The sequence below is a fragment of the Drosophila simulans genome, chromosome 2L (genome assembly GCF_016746395.2).
Source record: "Drosophila simulans strain w501 chromosome 2L, Prin_Dsim_3.1, whole genome shotgun sequence".
Classification (NCBI taxonomy): domain Eukaryota; kingdom Metazoa; phylum Arthropoda; class Insecta; order Diptera; family Drosophilidae; genus Drosophila; species Drosophila simulans.
Window position 1 is genome coordinate 20995387 of NC_052520.2, and position 17250 is coordinate 21012636.

Here is a 17250-nt window from a genome sequence, read left to right on the forward strand (position 1 = left end):
TCAGGATGAATAGCGTAGTCGATCTGGCCATGTCTGTTTGTCCGCCCCTGTGAACGCTTTGATTTCGGGAGCAATAATTTTAGCGTTCTCTCTTGTATAATATAAATTCTATTTGGAATTAAGATGCCAAATTCATAAACATATCGAAATCTTCATTAGGCCAAAAAAAACCGTGCTGCTAATTCTTAATTTTTCTTTTTTTTTTAATTGTTTTCTTTTTTATTGGAGGTGCTCTAATAATTGCTGAGAAGAGGCGATTAAGAAGGGCTTGTTAAGAAAGTTGAAGCCCTGAAGACATTTATAAATCATTAAGAGACTGAACAGAATTACACAATAGTCCACTAATGACTTAAAAATCTGTTAATCTGTTCAGCCACAAAATACATAAGTAAACCTACTTTTCAAAAAAAGCTTTTGTCGGGCATATTTGCGTGGGCAGATCCTAAATAACACATTATAGAAAAAGTTGTGCATTGATGTACACCAGGTGATATGTTTTGAAATAAATATCTAAAGATCAATAATATCTTCAAATATATTCTTAATTGTTACAATTATTGTTACAATTGATAAATAAAATGAAACTAATTCAATAAATTGTATGGCGGCGTTGACAGCCGAGTTGACTAATATGCCTCTCATCCTTACTTGATGAGTTATGAAGTTATCTTGGATCAACGCAGTCATTGCTTTTATTGATAGAAGACCTGACTTAGGGTGAAAACAACCTTAAATATCACTCGGTCGGAATCCATTAAAGAGGATTTGTTTGTATGAGCATGAAAAGCTCCATTTACAACGGAGAATGCTTTCAAAAAAGACAAGACTTAAAATTAAAGGAACGAATTTCAGGAACTCATATTTATATAACCACTTCAGCGTTGATAAATATCAGCACCCACTTGAAACGAGAAAACAAAGTAAGTATAAATAATTATTATTTACACAGTGGCCGCCGGAAACGGGAGAATTTATAGCACGCATTTTGATTTAACGAGCCAGAGCGATATGCAACTATATGAAAGGCAGCTTTTAGTACCGCCTTGCCTCTTCATCGCCATATTTACTAACCCAGTCTTCGCGTCGCGGCTCGCTTCAGTAGCTCAAGAGTGGCTAATTGGTGTCATTAAAAAGTTGGAGGCGGGTCTTTAAAACATGTACATGGAAAAAGCAAATAGTATGCATACGTCACGGCGATGCGTTCGTGTTATGATGAGGAAGAGCAGGCTGAACACCAAGCCCGGTGCTGTTTTACAATGTTAATGTAATCAAAGTTGAACTTCTGCCTGATTAGTGATTAAAAAATTATAAACTTTTCTAACAAAAAAAAAATATTATAAACTCACTGCAGGTAAGGCTTGAAAATCGACACAAAATTACTGAAAGGTTTCTATGAAAAATTAGCATTTATATTACAGGACAAAGTTCAATGAAGCGCTATTAATTGGAATGTCCTAGATGGAATGGCAAGTGGGGTAAAAAGTTCGGAGGAGAATGGATATGACCTCGTGCAATAACGTCTAAAATCTGCTTTTGATGCTTAGTGATTTGCACATAGGAAAGTGGCTATACGGATAATTGTTATTGATGGCGCATTACGGGATTGTAGGATTGGCAAGACAGTTTAATGAATCATATGGAATCCCGCCATGTCACTTGCATTGACGTCCCTCCTCTGTATCTCTTAATGAGTTGCGGAATTAGTATAATTCCTAAAGTGGCGAAAAAGTTTTGGTCACGCCCACTCAAACCGCAAAAAGCTGTTGTTTCGTTCGATTTCACTATATTTATGCACATTTTTTTCGGTAGGAGCTGTACTCATCTGTACTTAGGTGTGCAAATTACTATGGGCATTAGATAGAGAAAGATATCGACTATAGAGGTACTAAATATATACATATATGTCTACAGGTTATATGTAAATGTGTGTTTTTTATGTTCATGTTTTGGTCAAAATAGGTGTCCTTAAAACATATTAAATTTTACAGCAATCTCGGATCTAGAAGGGCTTGGTCTAATAAATGTAAATACGCCAACAGGCTGACCAACCCCCTTCCCCAGCCCAATTGGCAAGGGGGAGAAATTGTTGGGGGCCTGTCAACGAGGCTTCTTGTGGTGATCGGCAGCGAAAGAGGACGAGAATGTTGAGTAGATGTCGTCTAAAAGGAGGACGAAGACTTTTTGCTATTGACATTTGACAAGTCGCGTGGGATGCTTTGGGCCCAGGGGGTATGCGATGGTGAGACCGAGGTACGCCTACTTAACTTTTTTCCCTCGTTCGCAGCCATGCTCCCTTTTTATTTATTATTGCCTTATAATATTTTCTCTTGTCTTCAGAATTTTTAAATAACCGCGGGTGCGATTTTTCTGCCCGGCTTAGGACCATCATGATGGTTCGTGGCTGTGACGGGAATGCCTTGCTATGATCAAATTTGTGATTTAAACGTGTTAAAGTCGAAAACGGTTCTTAAAATGTCAGTTGAGTTGTGGGAACTTCCCGTTTGATTTAATTAAAGGCATTGAATGCTCGCCCGAGGACTTCAGGTTGCTGTTGTCAGGATTTATGGATTAATAGTGGGCGGAGGGAGGGAACGCTGTGTGTATGAGAGTTCCTTTGATGAGACCAATTTCTATTGTTAGGATAAACATCTCTATATATTTAAAAAGGTTTTACAACGGATGCTTATATTAATATATTATAAATTATGTATATATTATATTTATACATATATATATATATTATAATATATATTATTAATATATTATTATATTAACGCTCTACCTGTGTAAGTACGTCTAAAAACCATAATTAAGAAGCCAGATCTATTATCCTATCGCTAAGTGGATATCAAAAACTGTTCTCTCTAGTTCAATTATCAATTATTTTCTAATGGTATTTTAATATTTGTTATGCATTCTACTCGTCAAGTATTTCACCAAATTCTAAAAACCTTATTAAATGCAATGTTTATACAATATTACTATTGGTGCAAATGGGCACTCCTTTATTGACCTTTGTGTACGACGAAACGTCGAGTGCAATGCTCGTTTTAATAAGTCAAAGAAAACGACAGACCAGATCAGAGGACCAACCAACTGTTGATGAGCACCGCTAACGCAAAGACTCACTAGTCTGAAATAATCGAAACGTTCCTATCCTATCCGGAACTGTAAGAAGCTTTTGGCTAAACAATTTTTCCCTTCTTTTCCAGCTATGTCTCCTGTTATTCTTTCTGTTCATTGTTTCCATGCTTTGGCTGAAAGAGGTGGGACGCGCAACTGCTTACGCTGCCGACGGGTGATTTACATAATGTCGACAACATGCGGCTTGTACTACCTCTATTTCTTGTTCCCATCCCTTGCAACTGAGTTGCCAGTTTAAAAATATGAACTGTCAATTTGTATTTGGAAACACTTGGCTGAAGAGGAATTAGTGAAAAAAGCAAATAAAAAGGGAAGAGGGACTTTTTTTCAGTAAATAAACTTTTCCCTTGGTTGACTCATATAAAGAAATAATGCAATAATGCATTATGCATAATTCAGTTTTAAATCCAAAAGCATCAGTTATAATGTTCCCACAACTCAGAAAGGTCTCTCCTATCATTTCGAAGGAAACTGAGCTCTAGACTGCGTATTTTATATGTCATTTCCAGGGTCGGGGTAAAGCTCCTTCTACATGCAACATATTTTTAAAACCATTCATCATACATCCACCTTAACGATTATTTATTTAATATAGGGCCAATACCAATTTGGACTTGGAATAAACTGTTGCAATTGCGGCAGTGCCCTCATGTTAGGGACTAACATCTTTTTTGTTCAGTGTTCTTTACATGAAAGTTTTCTCCATGCAATATTATAAAAATCCCTTTGATCCAAATCAAACAAAAGAAATATTAGTCATATAAAAAACCGCATACGCACATATCGTTGGAGGGAAGCTCGCAACATTCGAATAAGCAAAATAGCTTTCCTAGCAACATTTCATTATCTGCCGACAATAGTTTATCATGAGATAGAGCCCTCCCGATAAGGGCATAAGCACTGTGATAACCAACAGCAACAAGAGCGTGGACAAACAGACGATAATAATAATAACAGTATACAACTCACTCAGTCAATCGGAGTTGGTAACAAAGGAGCTGGCGACAGCCAAGTGGAAAGTCAGCCGCAGTCGAATGCAGGCCGTCGCAAGCAAAATGCGTCACATGTACTAATCAGGCTAGTCATCCGCCCCTTACGTAGACCCTTGCACTATGGGAAATTTACCCACTTTTTCTGGCCAAATCTATTAATAAAGCAGCTGATTAAACAGTGTGACTTTTATAAAGTGCATGTGACTGTCAAAATAAAAAAAACTCGTGCTGTACCTAAAACTGAGTAAAATATAAGTTGCCTCACAAAAGCATTTGTTTGATGACTGAACTTAAAAATCAATGAAATGTACCTCATGTTGTAGCTTATTATTCTTGTTTAGATAATTGCTTTAGATTATTATGACTTAAGCCCACTTTTCCAAGTTCAGAGTAATAATCAGATAAGAGATAATTATACCTGTTACTCGTAGAGTAAAAGGGTATACTAGGTTCGTTGAAAAGTATGTAACAGGCTCAAGGAAGCGTTTCCGACTTTATAAAGTATATATATTCTTGATCAGGATCAATAACCTAGTCGATCTAGCCATATTCGTCTATCCGTATGAACGTGGAGATCTCAGGAACTATAAAAGCTAGAAGGTTGAGCATAAAAATTCTAGAGACGTAGACGCAGCGCAAGTATGTTGACTCATTTTGCCACGCCCACTATAACGCCCTAAATCCGCCGAATCGGTCACGCCCACACTTTGAAAAATTTTATAAAAAATATATAAGGGGCGTTGCCCCGCTCACAATTTTTGGTATCATAAGAGACATGGGCTAGTGTAACCCAATGCAAAATTATCTTAATATCTCTCTCCGTTCTGGAGTTATTAATTTTGTTCAGAAATAGTGGTAAAATTTCCCATAGTTCCTTGTGGGTGCCCCCGCCCTATGGCTCAATACCCCCCTCTGGAGTTGAGCCAGAGCACGTGGTGTCCATGTCTAGGAACTCCGAGGCACAAGCCACCCCGTTGGGCAAATATGTGTGGTGGCATTTGAACTGCATCTGTGTATGTGTGGGCTAGCTTGGGATAACGTGCCGGGAAGGGTATATTCGTTTTACGTTTTTACGTTCGTTTTTCATGAAAGCTAGTACTTATTGATATAATGTAATGGAAAGTCTTGCCCTGCCAACGGAGTTTTTGTTTGCCAAATATTTAATACTTCTTAAATACGAGTTTCGGTATGCGAGAATGCACAAAATTATATTATTGGGGTCGAAAACAAACACTTTCTTTGGCTATAAAAACTTTACAAATAGTGCAGGCACTAAAAGGTAACTCACATTAGTTACATTCGTAAACATTTTCATATACAAAAAATATATTCAAACAGTTACTTAGTATTTATATTAAGGAGTTATCGTGGGTAAGGACTGCATTATCAATATGCAGGCATTAATTAAAGGACCCACAGAACATAATCCTCTAAATTCAGATGAGGCACCTCAATCCTTTGGAAAATACGAAAAAAACACTCTGACTCAGAGATCCACTCCGTTTTTGAGTATTTTCAGTTGCTCTCTATTCGCCAGTCTGTTTCGACTCAGGCTCTCGTGCGGGCGGAAGCTCCAGCCCCCTCTGCTGGGTGGACTTGTTGCTCGACTCGACTCCCATCGGCCAGGCTTGTGATTCGTCTTTTGTCTGGACTCGGGTCGGCCGATGGCACCGCTTCGTTCTTTCAGCCATTCCACAAGTGGCCGTCATCACCAGCGCTTCCGCGTTTCCGGTAATCGTTGTGCGCTCCCGAGAAACTTGATTTGAATTGTGCGGAAGTTTTTAAAATATACTATTGCTTAGAATTGGAAATCAAAAAGGATAGCCAAGCATCTATATAAATAGTTAGCAAAAAGGAAATGCATCATGAATTGTGAGAGTTGTTAAAAAGTGCTTTTATATATTTAAAAACATCGTGGATTAGTTACGTCCAAATACATGTAAGTTGTCAATTCAATCAAGCTGGCCGAAATGCGTTGTTAGGTTGTGTAAAAACAATTACAAAATATAAATTTGCAGCTATGAGTCTCCGTAAATAGCCAACTAATTAGGGAAAGCTGACACAAGCAAACCACTAAAAAAATAATAGAAAGCATAGAAAACTGACTTTATTTATTTTCAACAATCGGTAGCCATTCGGGCTTGGCATAAGTTTACTTCATTTACAAAATTCCCCATGCACTTGTCAACTGCAGTATACGTTGTTGTAACTTAGCGGGTGGACCGCACAGAAAAGGAAAACAATTGCTCACAAAAGTATGCTTTATTTAATAGAAAGCGTAATAAATATTACACAAGACCAGGTGCAGGTTGCATCGCTAAGATCCTCAAACCCCTTTCTTGCGACAACAATGAAAGTGAAATTTTCAGTTGTCTCCAAAGAAAAAGTAGACATTTCTATCGTATTGCCTTGATCGAGGTAACGTTTAACCATTCCCATGATATGACAAACAAATTTAAAGGTTGTGCGGAAGTTTTCTAAATAAAGAAGTCCAAGAATTTTCTGTGATTATGCGTTGGTTTAAGGCTATTCATCTACTGTTTGCTAACCGAAATGGTAAACTTATTTTCTGCCTTTAAAACCCAATTGAATTATAAATACATTTTTACAGACCAAACTTTTTTTTTTTATATTAATTAATTATTAAGGCATACGGGGAAATCTTGGAGCCTCTTTGTGTCCTTCTAAGACAAAACTCTGTAAATCTTAAAAAAAATATGCGATTATAATACAATGACTTAAATAAAAATGAAAGAAACTGTTAAATGGAATTTATAAATCTGTCCTTTGCATAGACCGCCGCTATGTTAAGCCTTGCCATTTTTCTCAACATTTCTTAAGAGACCCCAAAGAGTCTGAAGTCCAAGGAGCTGTTGTCGTTAAATAATAGCGACACTTTTGTTTCATTCAACACCGACGATGGAATAAATGCACTGCAAAAGTGCGCGGTTTCTATTACAACAAAGTCAATGTACATTTGTCGTTCCGCGTATTCCTTGGTCTGTCTCACGCTTTAAACGCTGATGCAGGTTCCGGGTCAAATGCTGGTAAGCCAAAGGGCATAACCATAACAACGACAACGCGGCAAAAGCGTTTCATCGGTAAATGTTTTTTATACTCCTCAACTCTTGGCAAAAAGGGTATATTGTTTACGTACAGAAGAGTTTAGCAAGAAGTTGATGTATTCCCAAATTAAAGAAAACATTAAACGGGTACATTTTTATTTCATGAAAACGAAGCGGCATAATTTTTAATTCGTTTTTGGGATAGGTTTCATTTTTTTGCATTTCGCTATAATTAAAATAGATGCGATAAAAACTTTCAACATCTTTTTAATCGTAATGCGAAAAACATTCTGGCCACGCCCACTCTTACTCAAGCATGATTTGTTGTCTAGAGAGTACGGGGATATATAGTAAGTAACATGAACCGTGTAGTTATAGTGCACTATAGGGGTTAATCAGTTCGCGAGCCAAAACTTTTTTAAATAATCATTACTATTTGTAAATGAAAGTCTTTCACAAATTCATATACTCACACACATTAAAGTGAATCTGACAACACGACAGCAATTGATATCCGGCGAACCTCGCAACTTGGGATCTCTCTTTTTCGAGTACCCTAATATTTGAGAGCGACTTATCCGACTTTCAGTAATCTGGAGATCAGAAAGAAGAAATTTGCTATTAGTCACCATTTTGGCAACGAAAATCGCACGCCTGCTGTTGCCTTCTTCGCTGGACGATTAAGGCAAAGGCCACGCCTGCGAAGATCTCACCAAACACAAAAGTTATAGCACTCCAAAGTCCTCGTCGACTCAGGCTCTATGGCACTTCATATACAGAATCCATAGCCTATTACAAGAGTTTGAGAACACCACTATACCATTACAAAATACAAGCAATCGACGATGTACAACAGTGCACTAAATGAAACCAAAAGAAGGCCCGAATTATGATGGCTCGCGATATCTATCTGGTGATGTTTTAAACGAAAAAAGTCGAATTCTTGTTCAAAGAGCATATTTTTCGTGGTCAGTGGAGACCGCTGCATATCCGACCACGATTTTTTAGAGCACAATCGATCTGGTGAAAGAATATTATCAGTTACTAAAACCGCAGTTTAAACAGCATTTGGTCTTATAGAGCTCTTTCCATTTGGTACGATGAATGCTATTCTTCATCGATTTAAATTATGATATATTGTTGGCATCCTTATAATGACAAACACGTCCAAGGAACACAAAGGTCATCTCGGACCGTATTGGAGTTTTTTTTTGCATCTATGGACTTTTCATCAACCTAATTGCAGGTATAGGTAAATGATAGGTACATTTTTATACCCGTTACTCGTAGAGTAAAATGGTATATGAACTAGATTCGTTGAAAAGTATATAATAGGTAGGCGGAAACTTTTCCGACCATATAAAGTATTTATATTCTTGATCGGGATCAATAGCAGAGTCGATCTGGCTCTCTCCATCTATTTATTGAAAAAAACATATTTTTAAGAGGCGGACTAGGGCAATTGGTTATTTTTAAATGTGTGCAAACGAAAAAAAACGTTGTATAGGTTTTTTTTAAGGGTGTGCACACGATAAAAACTAATAATAATGGTTGTGCAAACAATTATATTGGTAATATTTAGTTGTAAGAGATGGTCAAACTCATCATTCTCTGAGTAGACCGAGATTTACTTGAACATTTTTTCAAAATTCTAAAAGGTGATCAAACGATGTTATTGCGAATAAAAAAATTTGAAAAACGTCAACTTTTTGATTTTTGAACTTTTTAAAAATTTAGATCTCAAAAACTGGATGTGAGCAAAAAAAATAAGTGGTGGGAAAACAATTCCAGATTTCCTTGAGCTTAAAAGCTAATCGGTTGAGACTAAATATTCAGATTGTAGAGACATAGACGCAGCTCAAGTTTGTTGACCCATGTTGCCACACCCACTCTAACATCTACAAACCGAGCAAACCTGTCACGCCAGTGCTTTTGAAAAACGTTTTTATCTTTTTTCATATTTTTGCTGGACTTGTAAATTTAATAAGCAAATCTTTTTGCCATGCCCACTCTAACGCCCACAAACAGTCTATTATCTATAGTGGAGGCGAACTCCACTATAGCATTGTCTCTAGTTCTAGTGCACGCGAAATTAAACATCACAGAAACACTAAAAATCATACACGTCATCATTAACTATTATCTAGGTGCCGGCCTGCTCTGCACATTTTTAATCATTACTGTCAGAACTGCTTAAGAATGTAAGAAAGGCTTTCATATAATTCCTAAGGCAGAACTTATTTGGTGCATTTGATGACATCTTTTTTTCGCTAAAAAAAGTATTTGACACTGAGAAAACTACTGCATGAACAAATCGCTCTCTATTTATGAAACTATAAAATATTTAAATCACACTAGAGGGGAAAATGTTATAGTAAACACATAACGTGTTTGCTTTTAGGTAACGACTTGAAAAAGCGTCACCAAGGCAAGTTTCTTCATCTCCTGGCAACATTTTGCGGGGTACGACCGATACCATACATGTCAAAGGTATGATAATGTAGCCTCGGATAATGTAGTGCAATCACCATCGTCTAGCAATATTTGTGACGTATCAACTAACTTCGTTTTAGGTGGGCAAAGGCTATTCCTGTGCCACCTGTTGGTCAGAATGGGTTTTACGTTTCGAACCACCTAACATAAGTATAAAACACACAGTTTGAATCTGAACTGTTTAAGGAGCTGGCTCGACCTAGGGGCACACAACTGCGTATCATTTACAATAAAATGGAATGGCTTAAAGATGACACAGATCATTTACCTGAACACTGGTTAGCCAGATCTTCGGACGTGCGTTGTATATCGAATCTGGACTGCAATATATTCCATGTATATTCAATATCCATCTCTAACACAAAAACTCAATTCACATGCTTTTTCATCTGTCGGGTGCAAGCATCACAGATCTTTGTAAATCTTTTGTAAGTTTTGTATGATTATATTATATAGCGTTTATGTTATAAATGCAATAGATTCTAACAAAAGCCAGAGAGAGTGCTAAGTCGGTATGGTATACCGATTGACAATAAGACGAAGGAATACCAAAACATTTTGCAAAAGTGTGGCTGTTGCAGTTTTCGGCGGTTTGTGGGCGTTTGCAACATGGGTCAACAAACCTGCGCTGCGTCTATGTCTCTGGAAGCTACATGCCTAATTTCAATATTTTAGCTTTTATAGTTCCTAAGATCGAGACGTTCGGACAGACAGACAGACGGGCGGACAAGGCCAGATCGACTAGGCTATTGATCCTGATCAAGAGTATATATACATATATAGTCGGAAACGCTTCCTTATGCCTGTTACATACATTTCAACGAATCTAGTAAACTCTTTTACTCTACGAGTAATGGGTATAATAATACGTTTGAAATATTATATTATGAGACAGCTGTATACGAACTTTTTTATTGTAGCAAATAGAAACGTCCAATGGCAAATGTTGATATCAAAGGTGCGCATAGATAAAAACTAGTCAACAATAATCAAAGAAAATGATTTTGGCCATTTTTTCTTTATCGAAAATTTACGTATTGATGAAGCAAAAGCACAGCGTATTCAACAATTGTGAGTTTGTATAAGTTTAATACCAGTATTCATAAAATATCAAAATTTTTTTTCTTTCCCACTTTCAGAATGATTATTTTCTGCGTCTGATCAATTCGGAGTGCAATGAAGAATTTAAAAAAATAGCAATAGAGAATGCTAAGGTCGGAGTTCCCCGACTATCAGATACCTGTTACTCAGCTAGTGGAAATGTGACCGCTAAATTTCTGTATAGATATTGGGGAATATACCAGAAAAAATTTAACAATTGTTCAAAACTGTCAAGGGGCGTGGTCAAAGTGGTCGAACAATAAAACGAAGAAAAATCTAAATTTGGTAAAGACATTTATTTTCTCTGGCTGATTTTTCGACTTAAAGCAAATACCACGCAGGATTTGTAGGTTTTACATGTTTATTTGTGCAGATATCACGTTTTAACTGTTATCTTGCGCCGTAGTAAGATACTCTTCTTGGAGTTCTGTATTATATAATAAATTATTCGTAATGTGTTTTGTTTTTTACAGTCGACGATTTTTGTTCCGCCACCAGAAGGCTTCAACAATCATGGATGCCACACAGCTAACGGAACTAATGGGCAGCCATGATTTTATGCAATTACAACATCAATTGCATCACAATAACAACAATTACAACACAGACGGACACAATGGACTGTCTTCAGAATCGGCGGAGGGAAGTTCTCGACCCGTCCGTCGTGCCACCAGACGAACTTCACAGGTAGATCGTAAGAAGGCCAAGCGAATGAACCTATTATAATGTCTTCCATTTTTGCTGCTTCCAGCTAAGCAATAATACTTATGACCTGGAGATGACAGATTCCAGTTCGCAAAGCGATGACACGAGCGGCGGAGGCGGCAGCAGCAACGGGGGTGGCAGCACCACCAACACTGGACATCCGTCCGGCTGCTCTCTGGGGGGTGATGGGCCATCAGGCCGCGGGCGGGTACACCATGCTAGCTCAGGAGCCTGTCCATCTACCATTCCACCGAACAGTACCAGCTCCAACTCTTCCAATGCAAACGCCAGTAGGCGGCGGAAAGGCGCCCTGAACGCTAAGGAGCGGAATATGCGTCGTCTGGAGTCAAATGAACGCGAGCGAATGCGGATGCACAGCCTAAACGATGCGTTTCAATCGCTTCGAGAGGTCATACCGCACGTGGAGATGGAGCGACGGCTGTCCAAGATTGAAACACTCACACTGGCCAAAAACTATATCATAAATCTGACGCACATAATACTCTCCAAGCGCAACGAGGAGGCGGCGGCCTTGGAGCTGAACTCGGGGGCCGTTGGTGGGGTGCTGCTCTCAAATCTTACCTCCGAAAGTGGGGGACCAGTAGCGAGTGGTATTGCTTTAAATTCCAATGCCGCGACGCTATGCTTTGAGGATACCCTGGCCAGCGGAGGACCCTTTGACTGCGCCCTCTTGGCAGCTACCGACGGCAGCCTGCTGAACGCTACCACAGTGACCGCCAGCCCCGCGATGCAGAGCATCCAATCACAAGCCTTACACTTGCAGACACCGATGGACCAGCAGCAGCAGCAAGCCAGCCATCTTCCGCACCATCAGCAAGCGATTCATGGCCATGGCCATCTGGGGGCCAGCATGAGCATTCAATCGCAGCAGCAGCCTAGGCTTATACTAAATGGCACTACATCGGTGGGCCTGGGAGTTGGAATCGGGGTTGGTGTCGGAGTGGTCAACAATGCGACGAGCTTTGCTGATATCAATGATAATTTCGACGAGCCCTTCCGAGAGTTTCTGTAAGCCATCCATAACGCGGTGGTTCCGGGTCGTAAGAAACGGGATTGGAAAGTGGTTGCACACATGTATAGCGCTCAAAAACGATATTTATGAACCCCAGCGCGGTGGATTCACCGGCTTGAGTTTTCGAAACCTTGTGAGTTATTATGCTTTCATACAATTGTGTCATTTATGGAACATTTTTGCAATAAACCTAACCAGCAAATATTTAATTTAAAATAAGAAATTTTAATTTTCGATCTGATACTTCATTTCTTCAGGCACACATTTAATTCTATACATCTTTAGAGAGTTTTATAATTTTAGTCAAATGATTGTAAAGTTGTAAAAGAGCATGTTCGATCCTATAAAATCTATATTTATATATATTTACTGGGCTAATATAGGAAGGCATGACTCTCGTTTCGGTAAAAAGACAAAACATGACAGAAATAAAGAATAAGCTTTACTTTTCAAAATGATTTTTTTTTAATTTCCGAGCGCTTTGATTGTTGCAAAGGACATTTGCAAGCAGAAAAGCAGTCTTTTAATTGACTGATGTAGGAAGTCGACTGCTTTACCAAGCAGGACTGCCTTAGATTGCACACGTGGGTCCTTTTCTTGTTCATTACATGCTATGAAATATTAATAACATATTGGTATAATTATATAAATTTGTATAAGCAAGATAAATAAATTGCTTTAAAGCATAAACAGATACATTAACCATATGGATTACATATATTTTGATGAGCTTAGTATATGTTTTTTGATAATTAAAATAAAAATAACGGTTACTTAAAATATCTCTGTTAAATATCAAGAAATATGTATACTTTAGATAAGACCTAAAACTATTAATAAGTTACCACGAAGAAGGCTAACACTTGATTGTACTTAAAGTTATGGTTAAAGTTGTGTATATGTATATGTATGTATAAGCTTATATCCTGATCGATCTCAGATAATTAGCTATGCGCCTATATGTCAATGTATCTTTGTATGTATGTATATCGCAATTCATGCAATCATGCAAAATACTAAAGCTAAGACCACTTTATCTCCTTAGTTCTTTTGTTAGTCTTTTTTAATTTACAACTCTAATTTTGAACCGATTTCACAATCGGTATCTATGTATATCATAGGAACTTACATATATAGTGTGCATAAATATAATTGTTTGTAATAGGATGAAAAACATGGAATCAATTACCGTTAACTAGCGGTCCTGCCGTCTGAGGAACGACGGTCTACAAAGTGACGCCTCAATAGGTTAATTTACCACCCATGATCTTTTTAATGCACTTGAAACCTTCCATTGGATGTAAGAGTAGAAAACGTGGTAAGAGGGGTGTGTGGGCGGACAGGAAAACAATTAACGTACCGAAACTAAAATTGGCACATTTCCGTTATGGGTCGACAGACTTAGGACACCGTACACGGGAAAGGGACGCCAATAGTAACGCTCGGACGGTAAACAGTAATAAAATAACGGTGCTCAGTGGGTGGTGATACGACGAGAGGAGGCTTGTAAGGGTGAGTGAGTGAGGGTGGCTGGGGCCATAGTAATAATTAAGTAAAAAATAGTAGTTGGGGGAAGTCTCTCCCCATCGGTGTCGAGATAAACTTGTTTATTATGTTTGATTAGTCAGGATTTCGTATTTTGGGTAGGTCGCAGGAAGTTAAGCTCTTCCACAAACTCCAAAACATCGATTTGTTGGAAGCAGTGCAAGATTCTGAACTGAGTTTCTATACCTGATACCCGTTCTTCCGTGAGGAGAATGTAAATGTTTCAAGTCGGACTAAAGGGTATAGATAATTATTTAAAAAAAGATCAAGATCAAGCCGAGTCAATCAAGACCAGTCAGTCAGTTTGTTTAAACTCAACATTTCGGAAAAAAATGTAATTATTTTTTATATTGTATTCAATTTCCGATCGATGTACCTGTGTATATCTAAAGTGGTTAAATGTTACCGGTAGATAGTTAAGACAGTAGAGTTTACAGTTATTTTATGTTTCATTTAGTTTACCAAGACTGTTGTAATTTAGTTTTCAATTATCTTTTTTAAGTGCGAAGTACATATACTTTTCGAAAAACATGTTTATTTTTGGTGAATTTCGCATATAAATACAATTATGTATATACATACTTACGTATATGCTTATGCTTAACTGAAAAGCCTAGAAGAAATCGCTGAAAATCTGCAATTAAGTGAAGATATCGAAATTATTTCTGAGCGGGGTCTATATAGCAATATTCTTAGGCATAGTGATTTTCTAATCGTACAGATTGGAGCACATTAAAATCAAATTCTGTTACGATTGTGCTAAATATATGCAAAGTAAACCGAAATATATTCGTAAATAAAAATTGCAATATAGATGTGTAGCTCCCTAGGTGTGCAATGTAAATGAACAGAAAGAGACTCATATACTATATTTAATGTTATATAGAAATACCCCAAAGGATCAAATATCACTTCAAAAATTAGAAACATTTACCAAGTGTTGTAAATTAAATAAGGAGAAGCCTATTTAGAAGAGCATTTGCTTAGTACAAGTGATGAAAAGTATATAAATATGGAAATAAGAAACGATAAATTAATAATTACATAGAATCTGTAGCTGTTAATATGTATACATTCTCACGTTCAAAGCAAAGATTATTTAATAAAGTAAAGAATAATATCGAACGCCAACACTTTTGCAAAGTGTTGTGATATTTCTCCATATTTATATTTACCAAAAAACTTTTCGCCACGCTCACTTCAACGCCGTAAAACCGCCCAAAACTTCCACGCCCACACTTTGAAATATGTTTACAATTATTTTCCGTTTTATTATTTATCTTGCCAATTTTTATCGGTAAACAAAACACTGTGGCCACGCCCCTTCTTTCACCTACAAAACCCCATAATCACCTAAATCTATCGATATTCCAGAAAAATTATGAAATTTCGCGATCGCATTTCCACTAGCTGTGTAAAGAGTATATGATAATCGGGATTATCAACTAGAGCCTTTTCTCTTGTTTAAATATGTCTATATCCTTTAACATGTTCACTACTTTTCATCCCGAAGCATTAAATTCAAAATTCTGGTAATACAGCCGCTTTAGTGATTGCGATACCTTTCGTTTGGACCTACAGCAGATTGTAATATGTAAATATGTAAATACAGATAAAAATTTTATGATATAATCTTTTAATGGTCAAAATTTCTTAGGTATTAAATTTCAAATAATTCAACAAATGTTTCACATTTATTGTAAAACGGGTTAAATACGAGTAACGCACTTGTAGTGTAAAAGGGTATACTATATTGGTTGAAAAGTATGTAACAAGCAAATATAAGCGCTTTCGACTATTTAAAGTATATATATATTCTTGATCAAGATCTATAGCCGAGTTGATTTAGCCATGTCCGTCTCATGGATCTCAGGAACTATAAAAGCTAGAAGGTTAAGATTAAGCATGCCGATTCTAGAGACATAGATGTCTTGTACATTTTTTTCGGTTTTTCAAAAAAAAACTTTGCCGCCTCTAACACCCACAAGAAACTGCCACGCCCACACCTTTGAAGTATATGTTGATGTTTTTTCACATTTTTATCAGTCTTGTAAGTGTCTATTTATTTGCAAAAAAAATTTTGCCACGCCCAGCTCAACGCCCTTAAACCGCCCAAAACTGCCACGCCCACATTTTTAAACAATTATTGATCTTTTTTCATAATTTTTTTAGTTCAAATCAAATTTCTCGCTCAAATTTCTATCGATTTCCAAAGAAAGAAAGATTGCCACGCCCACTTAAACGCAATACGCGGACAAACGGCCACGCCAACTATTTTGAAAATTTTTTTAGTTTTTTCACAATTTGCATATCCCCCAGATGAGTTACGAGTACAACCACATTTTCTGATACTTATAAAATGTAAAAGTTAATAAACAAAACCGATTCCACTCTATTTTTGCCGAAAATGTGTGTTAAAAAGCTAAATCAAAAGCAGCACGGAGTGCTGTGACACGGTGAAAATTTTTTAAAGCGTTTTTGAGTTCTTGAGAACGTTCTAACTTATATATATATGTATATATGTCACATTATGAATTTATTTTGACCACTGTACGTGTCTGTCACATTATTAACATAGTTTGACCACTGCGCTGGCAAGAGGATGGAACGCAATGAGCTTGGTATATTGTGAAATCATTCATAGAATTTGACTATAACGTAGAATATGACTGATGCCAAAATACCGTTATATGTATATGGGAGAGAGGTATATCATGTAAATGTTCCTGATTCCCCTTTCTTGATCGGAATCTCCAGACGACTCTATGGGCAATGTCCGACCAAAGACACTCGAATAATTATTCCGACTAATTGAACCAACTGTATTCGTTTTCTCGGGAGTAAATGTAAATTCATTCATGAAGCAAAAAAAAAAGTAAATTAAAATTTTTCAGATTATATTTGATGTCATCAGAGACTTATGTATTTGTAAAAATTGCATATAATCCTGTTTTAGTTTTCACTACGAACTTTTTTTTTTATAACGAATCAAGGTCATCCCATTTTTAGTAACGATTTGAATCCAGTACACTTTGGTAAAAATATGGCAACTCCCGACTTCTGTATACGGCAGGATGGCAGCTCCCAAACTATGTAAATGTTGGTGTGGCAACTCAAAATCACCTGCAATTGTACGTTATTACACGTTTCTTTAGGCACATTTCTTGAATAT

The 17250-nt window shown here is 37.2% G+C and overlaps 1 protein-coding gene and 1 long non-coding RNA gene across 2 annotated transcripts in view; one reads left to right on the forward strand and one right to left on the reverse strand.

The window, feature by feature from the left end:
• The window catches only part of LOC123327047, a 21950-nt gene extending 6912 nt beyond the window's left edge, over positions 1-15038 (reverse strand). The window contains exon 1 of the long non-coding RNA XR_006541505.1: positions 14665-15038. This is a non-coding gene — a long non-coding RNA (uncharacterized LOC123327047). The remainder of the gene's footprint in view (positions 1-14664) is intronic.
• Positions 5651-14673, forward strand: LOC6733072 (protein dimmed). Its single transcript, XM_016180499.3, has 3 exons — positions 5651-6075; positions 11269-11482; positions 11547-14673. The coding sequence occupies exons 2-3, from the start codon at positions 11309-11311 to the stop codon at positions 12531-12533; spliced, it is 1161 nt and encodes a 386-aa protein (XP_016025777.1). The 5' UTR covers positions 5651-6075; positions 11269-11308; the 3' UTR covers positions 12534-14673.
• Positions 15039-17250: the final 2212 nt, after the last annotated feature.

Coding starts and splice junctions, on each gene's coding strand:
- LOC6733072 (XM_016180499.3), top strand. CDS start 11,309: ATGGATGCCACACAGCTAACGGAACTAATGGGCAGCCATGATTTTATG. Junction 11,483..11,546: donor CCACCAGACGAACTTCACAG/GTAGATCGTAAG, acceptor TGCTGCTTCCAG/CTAAGCAATAATACTTATGA.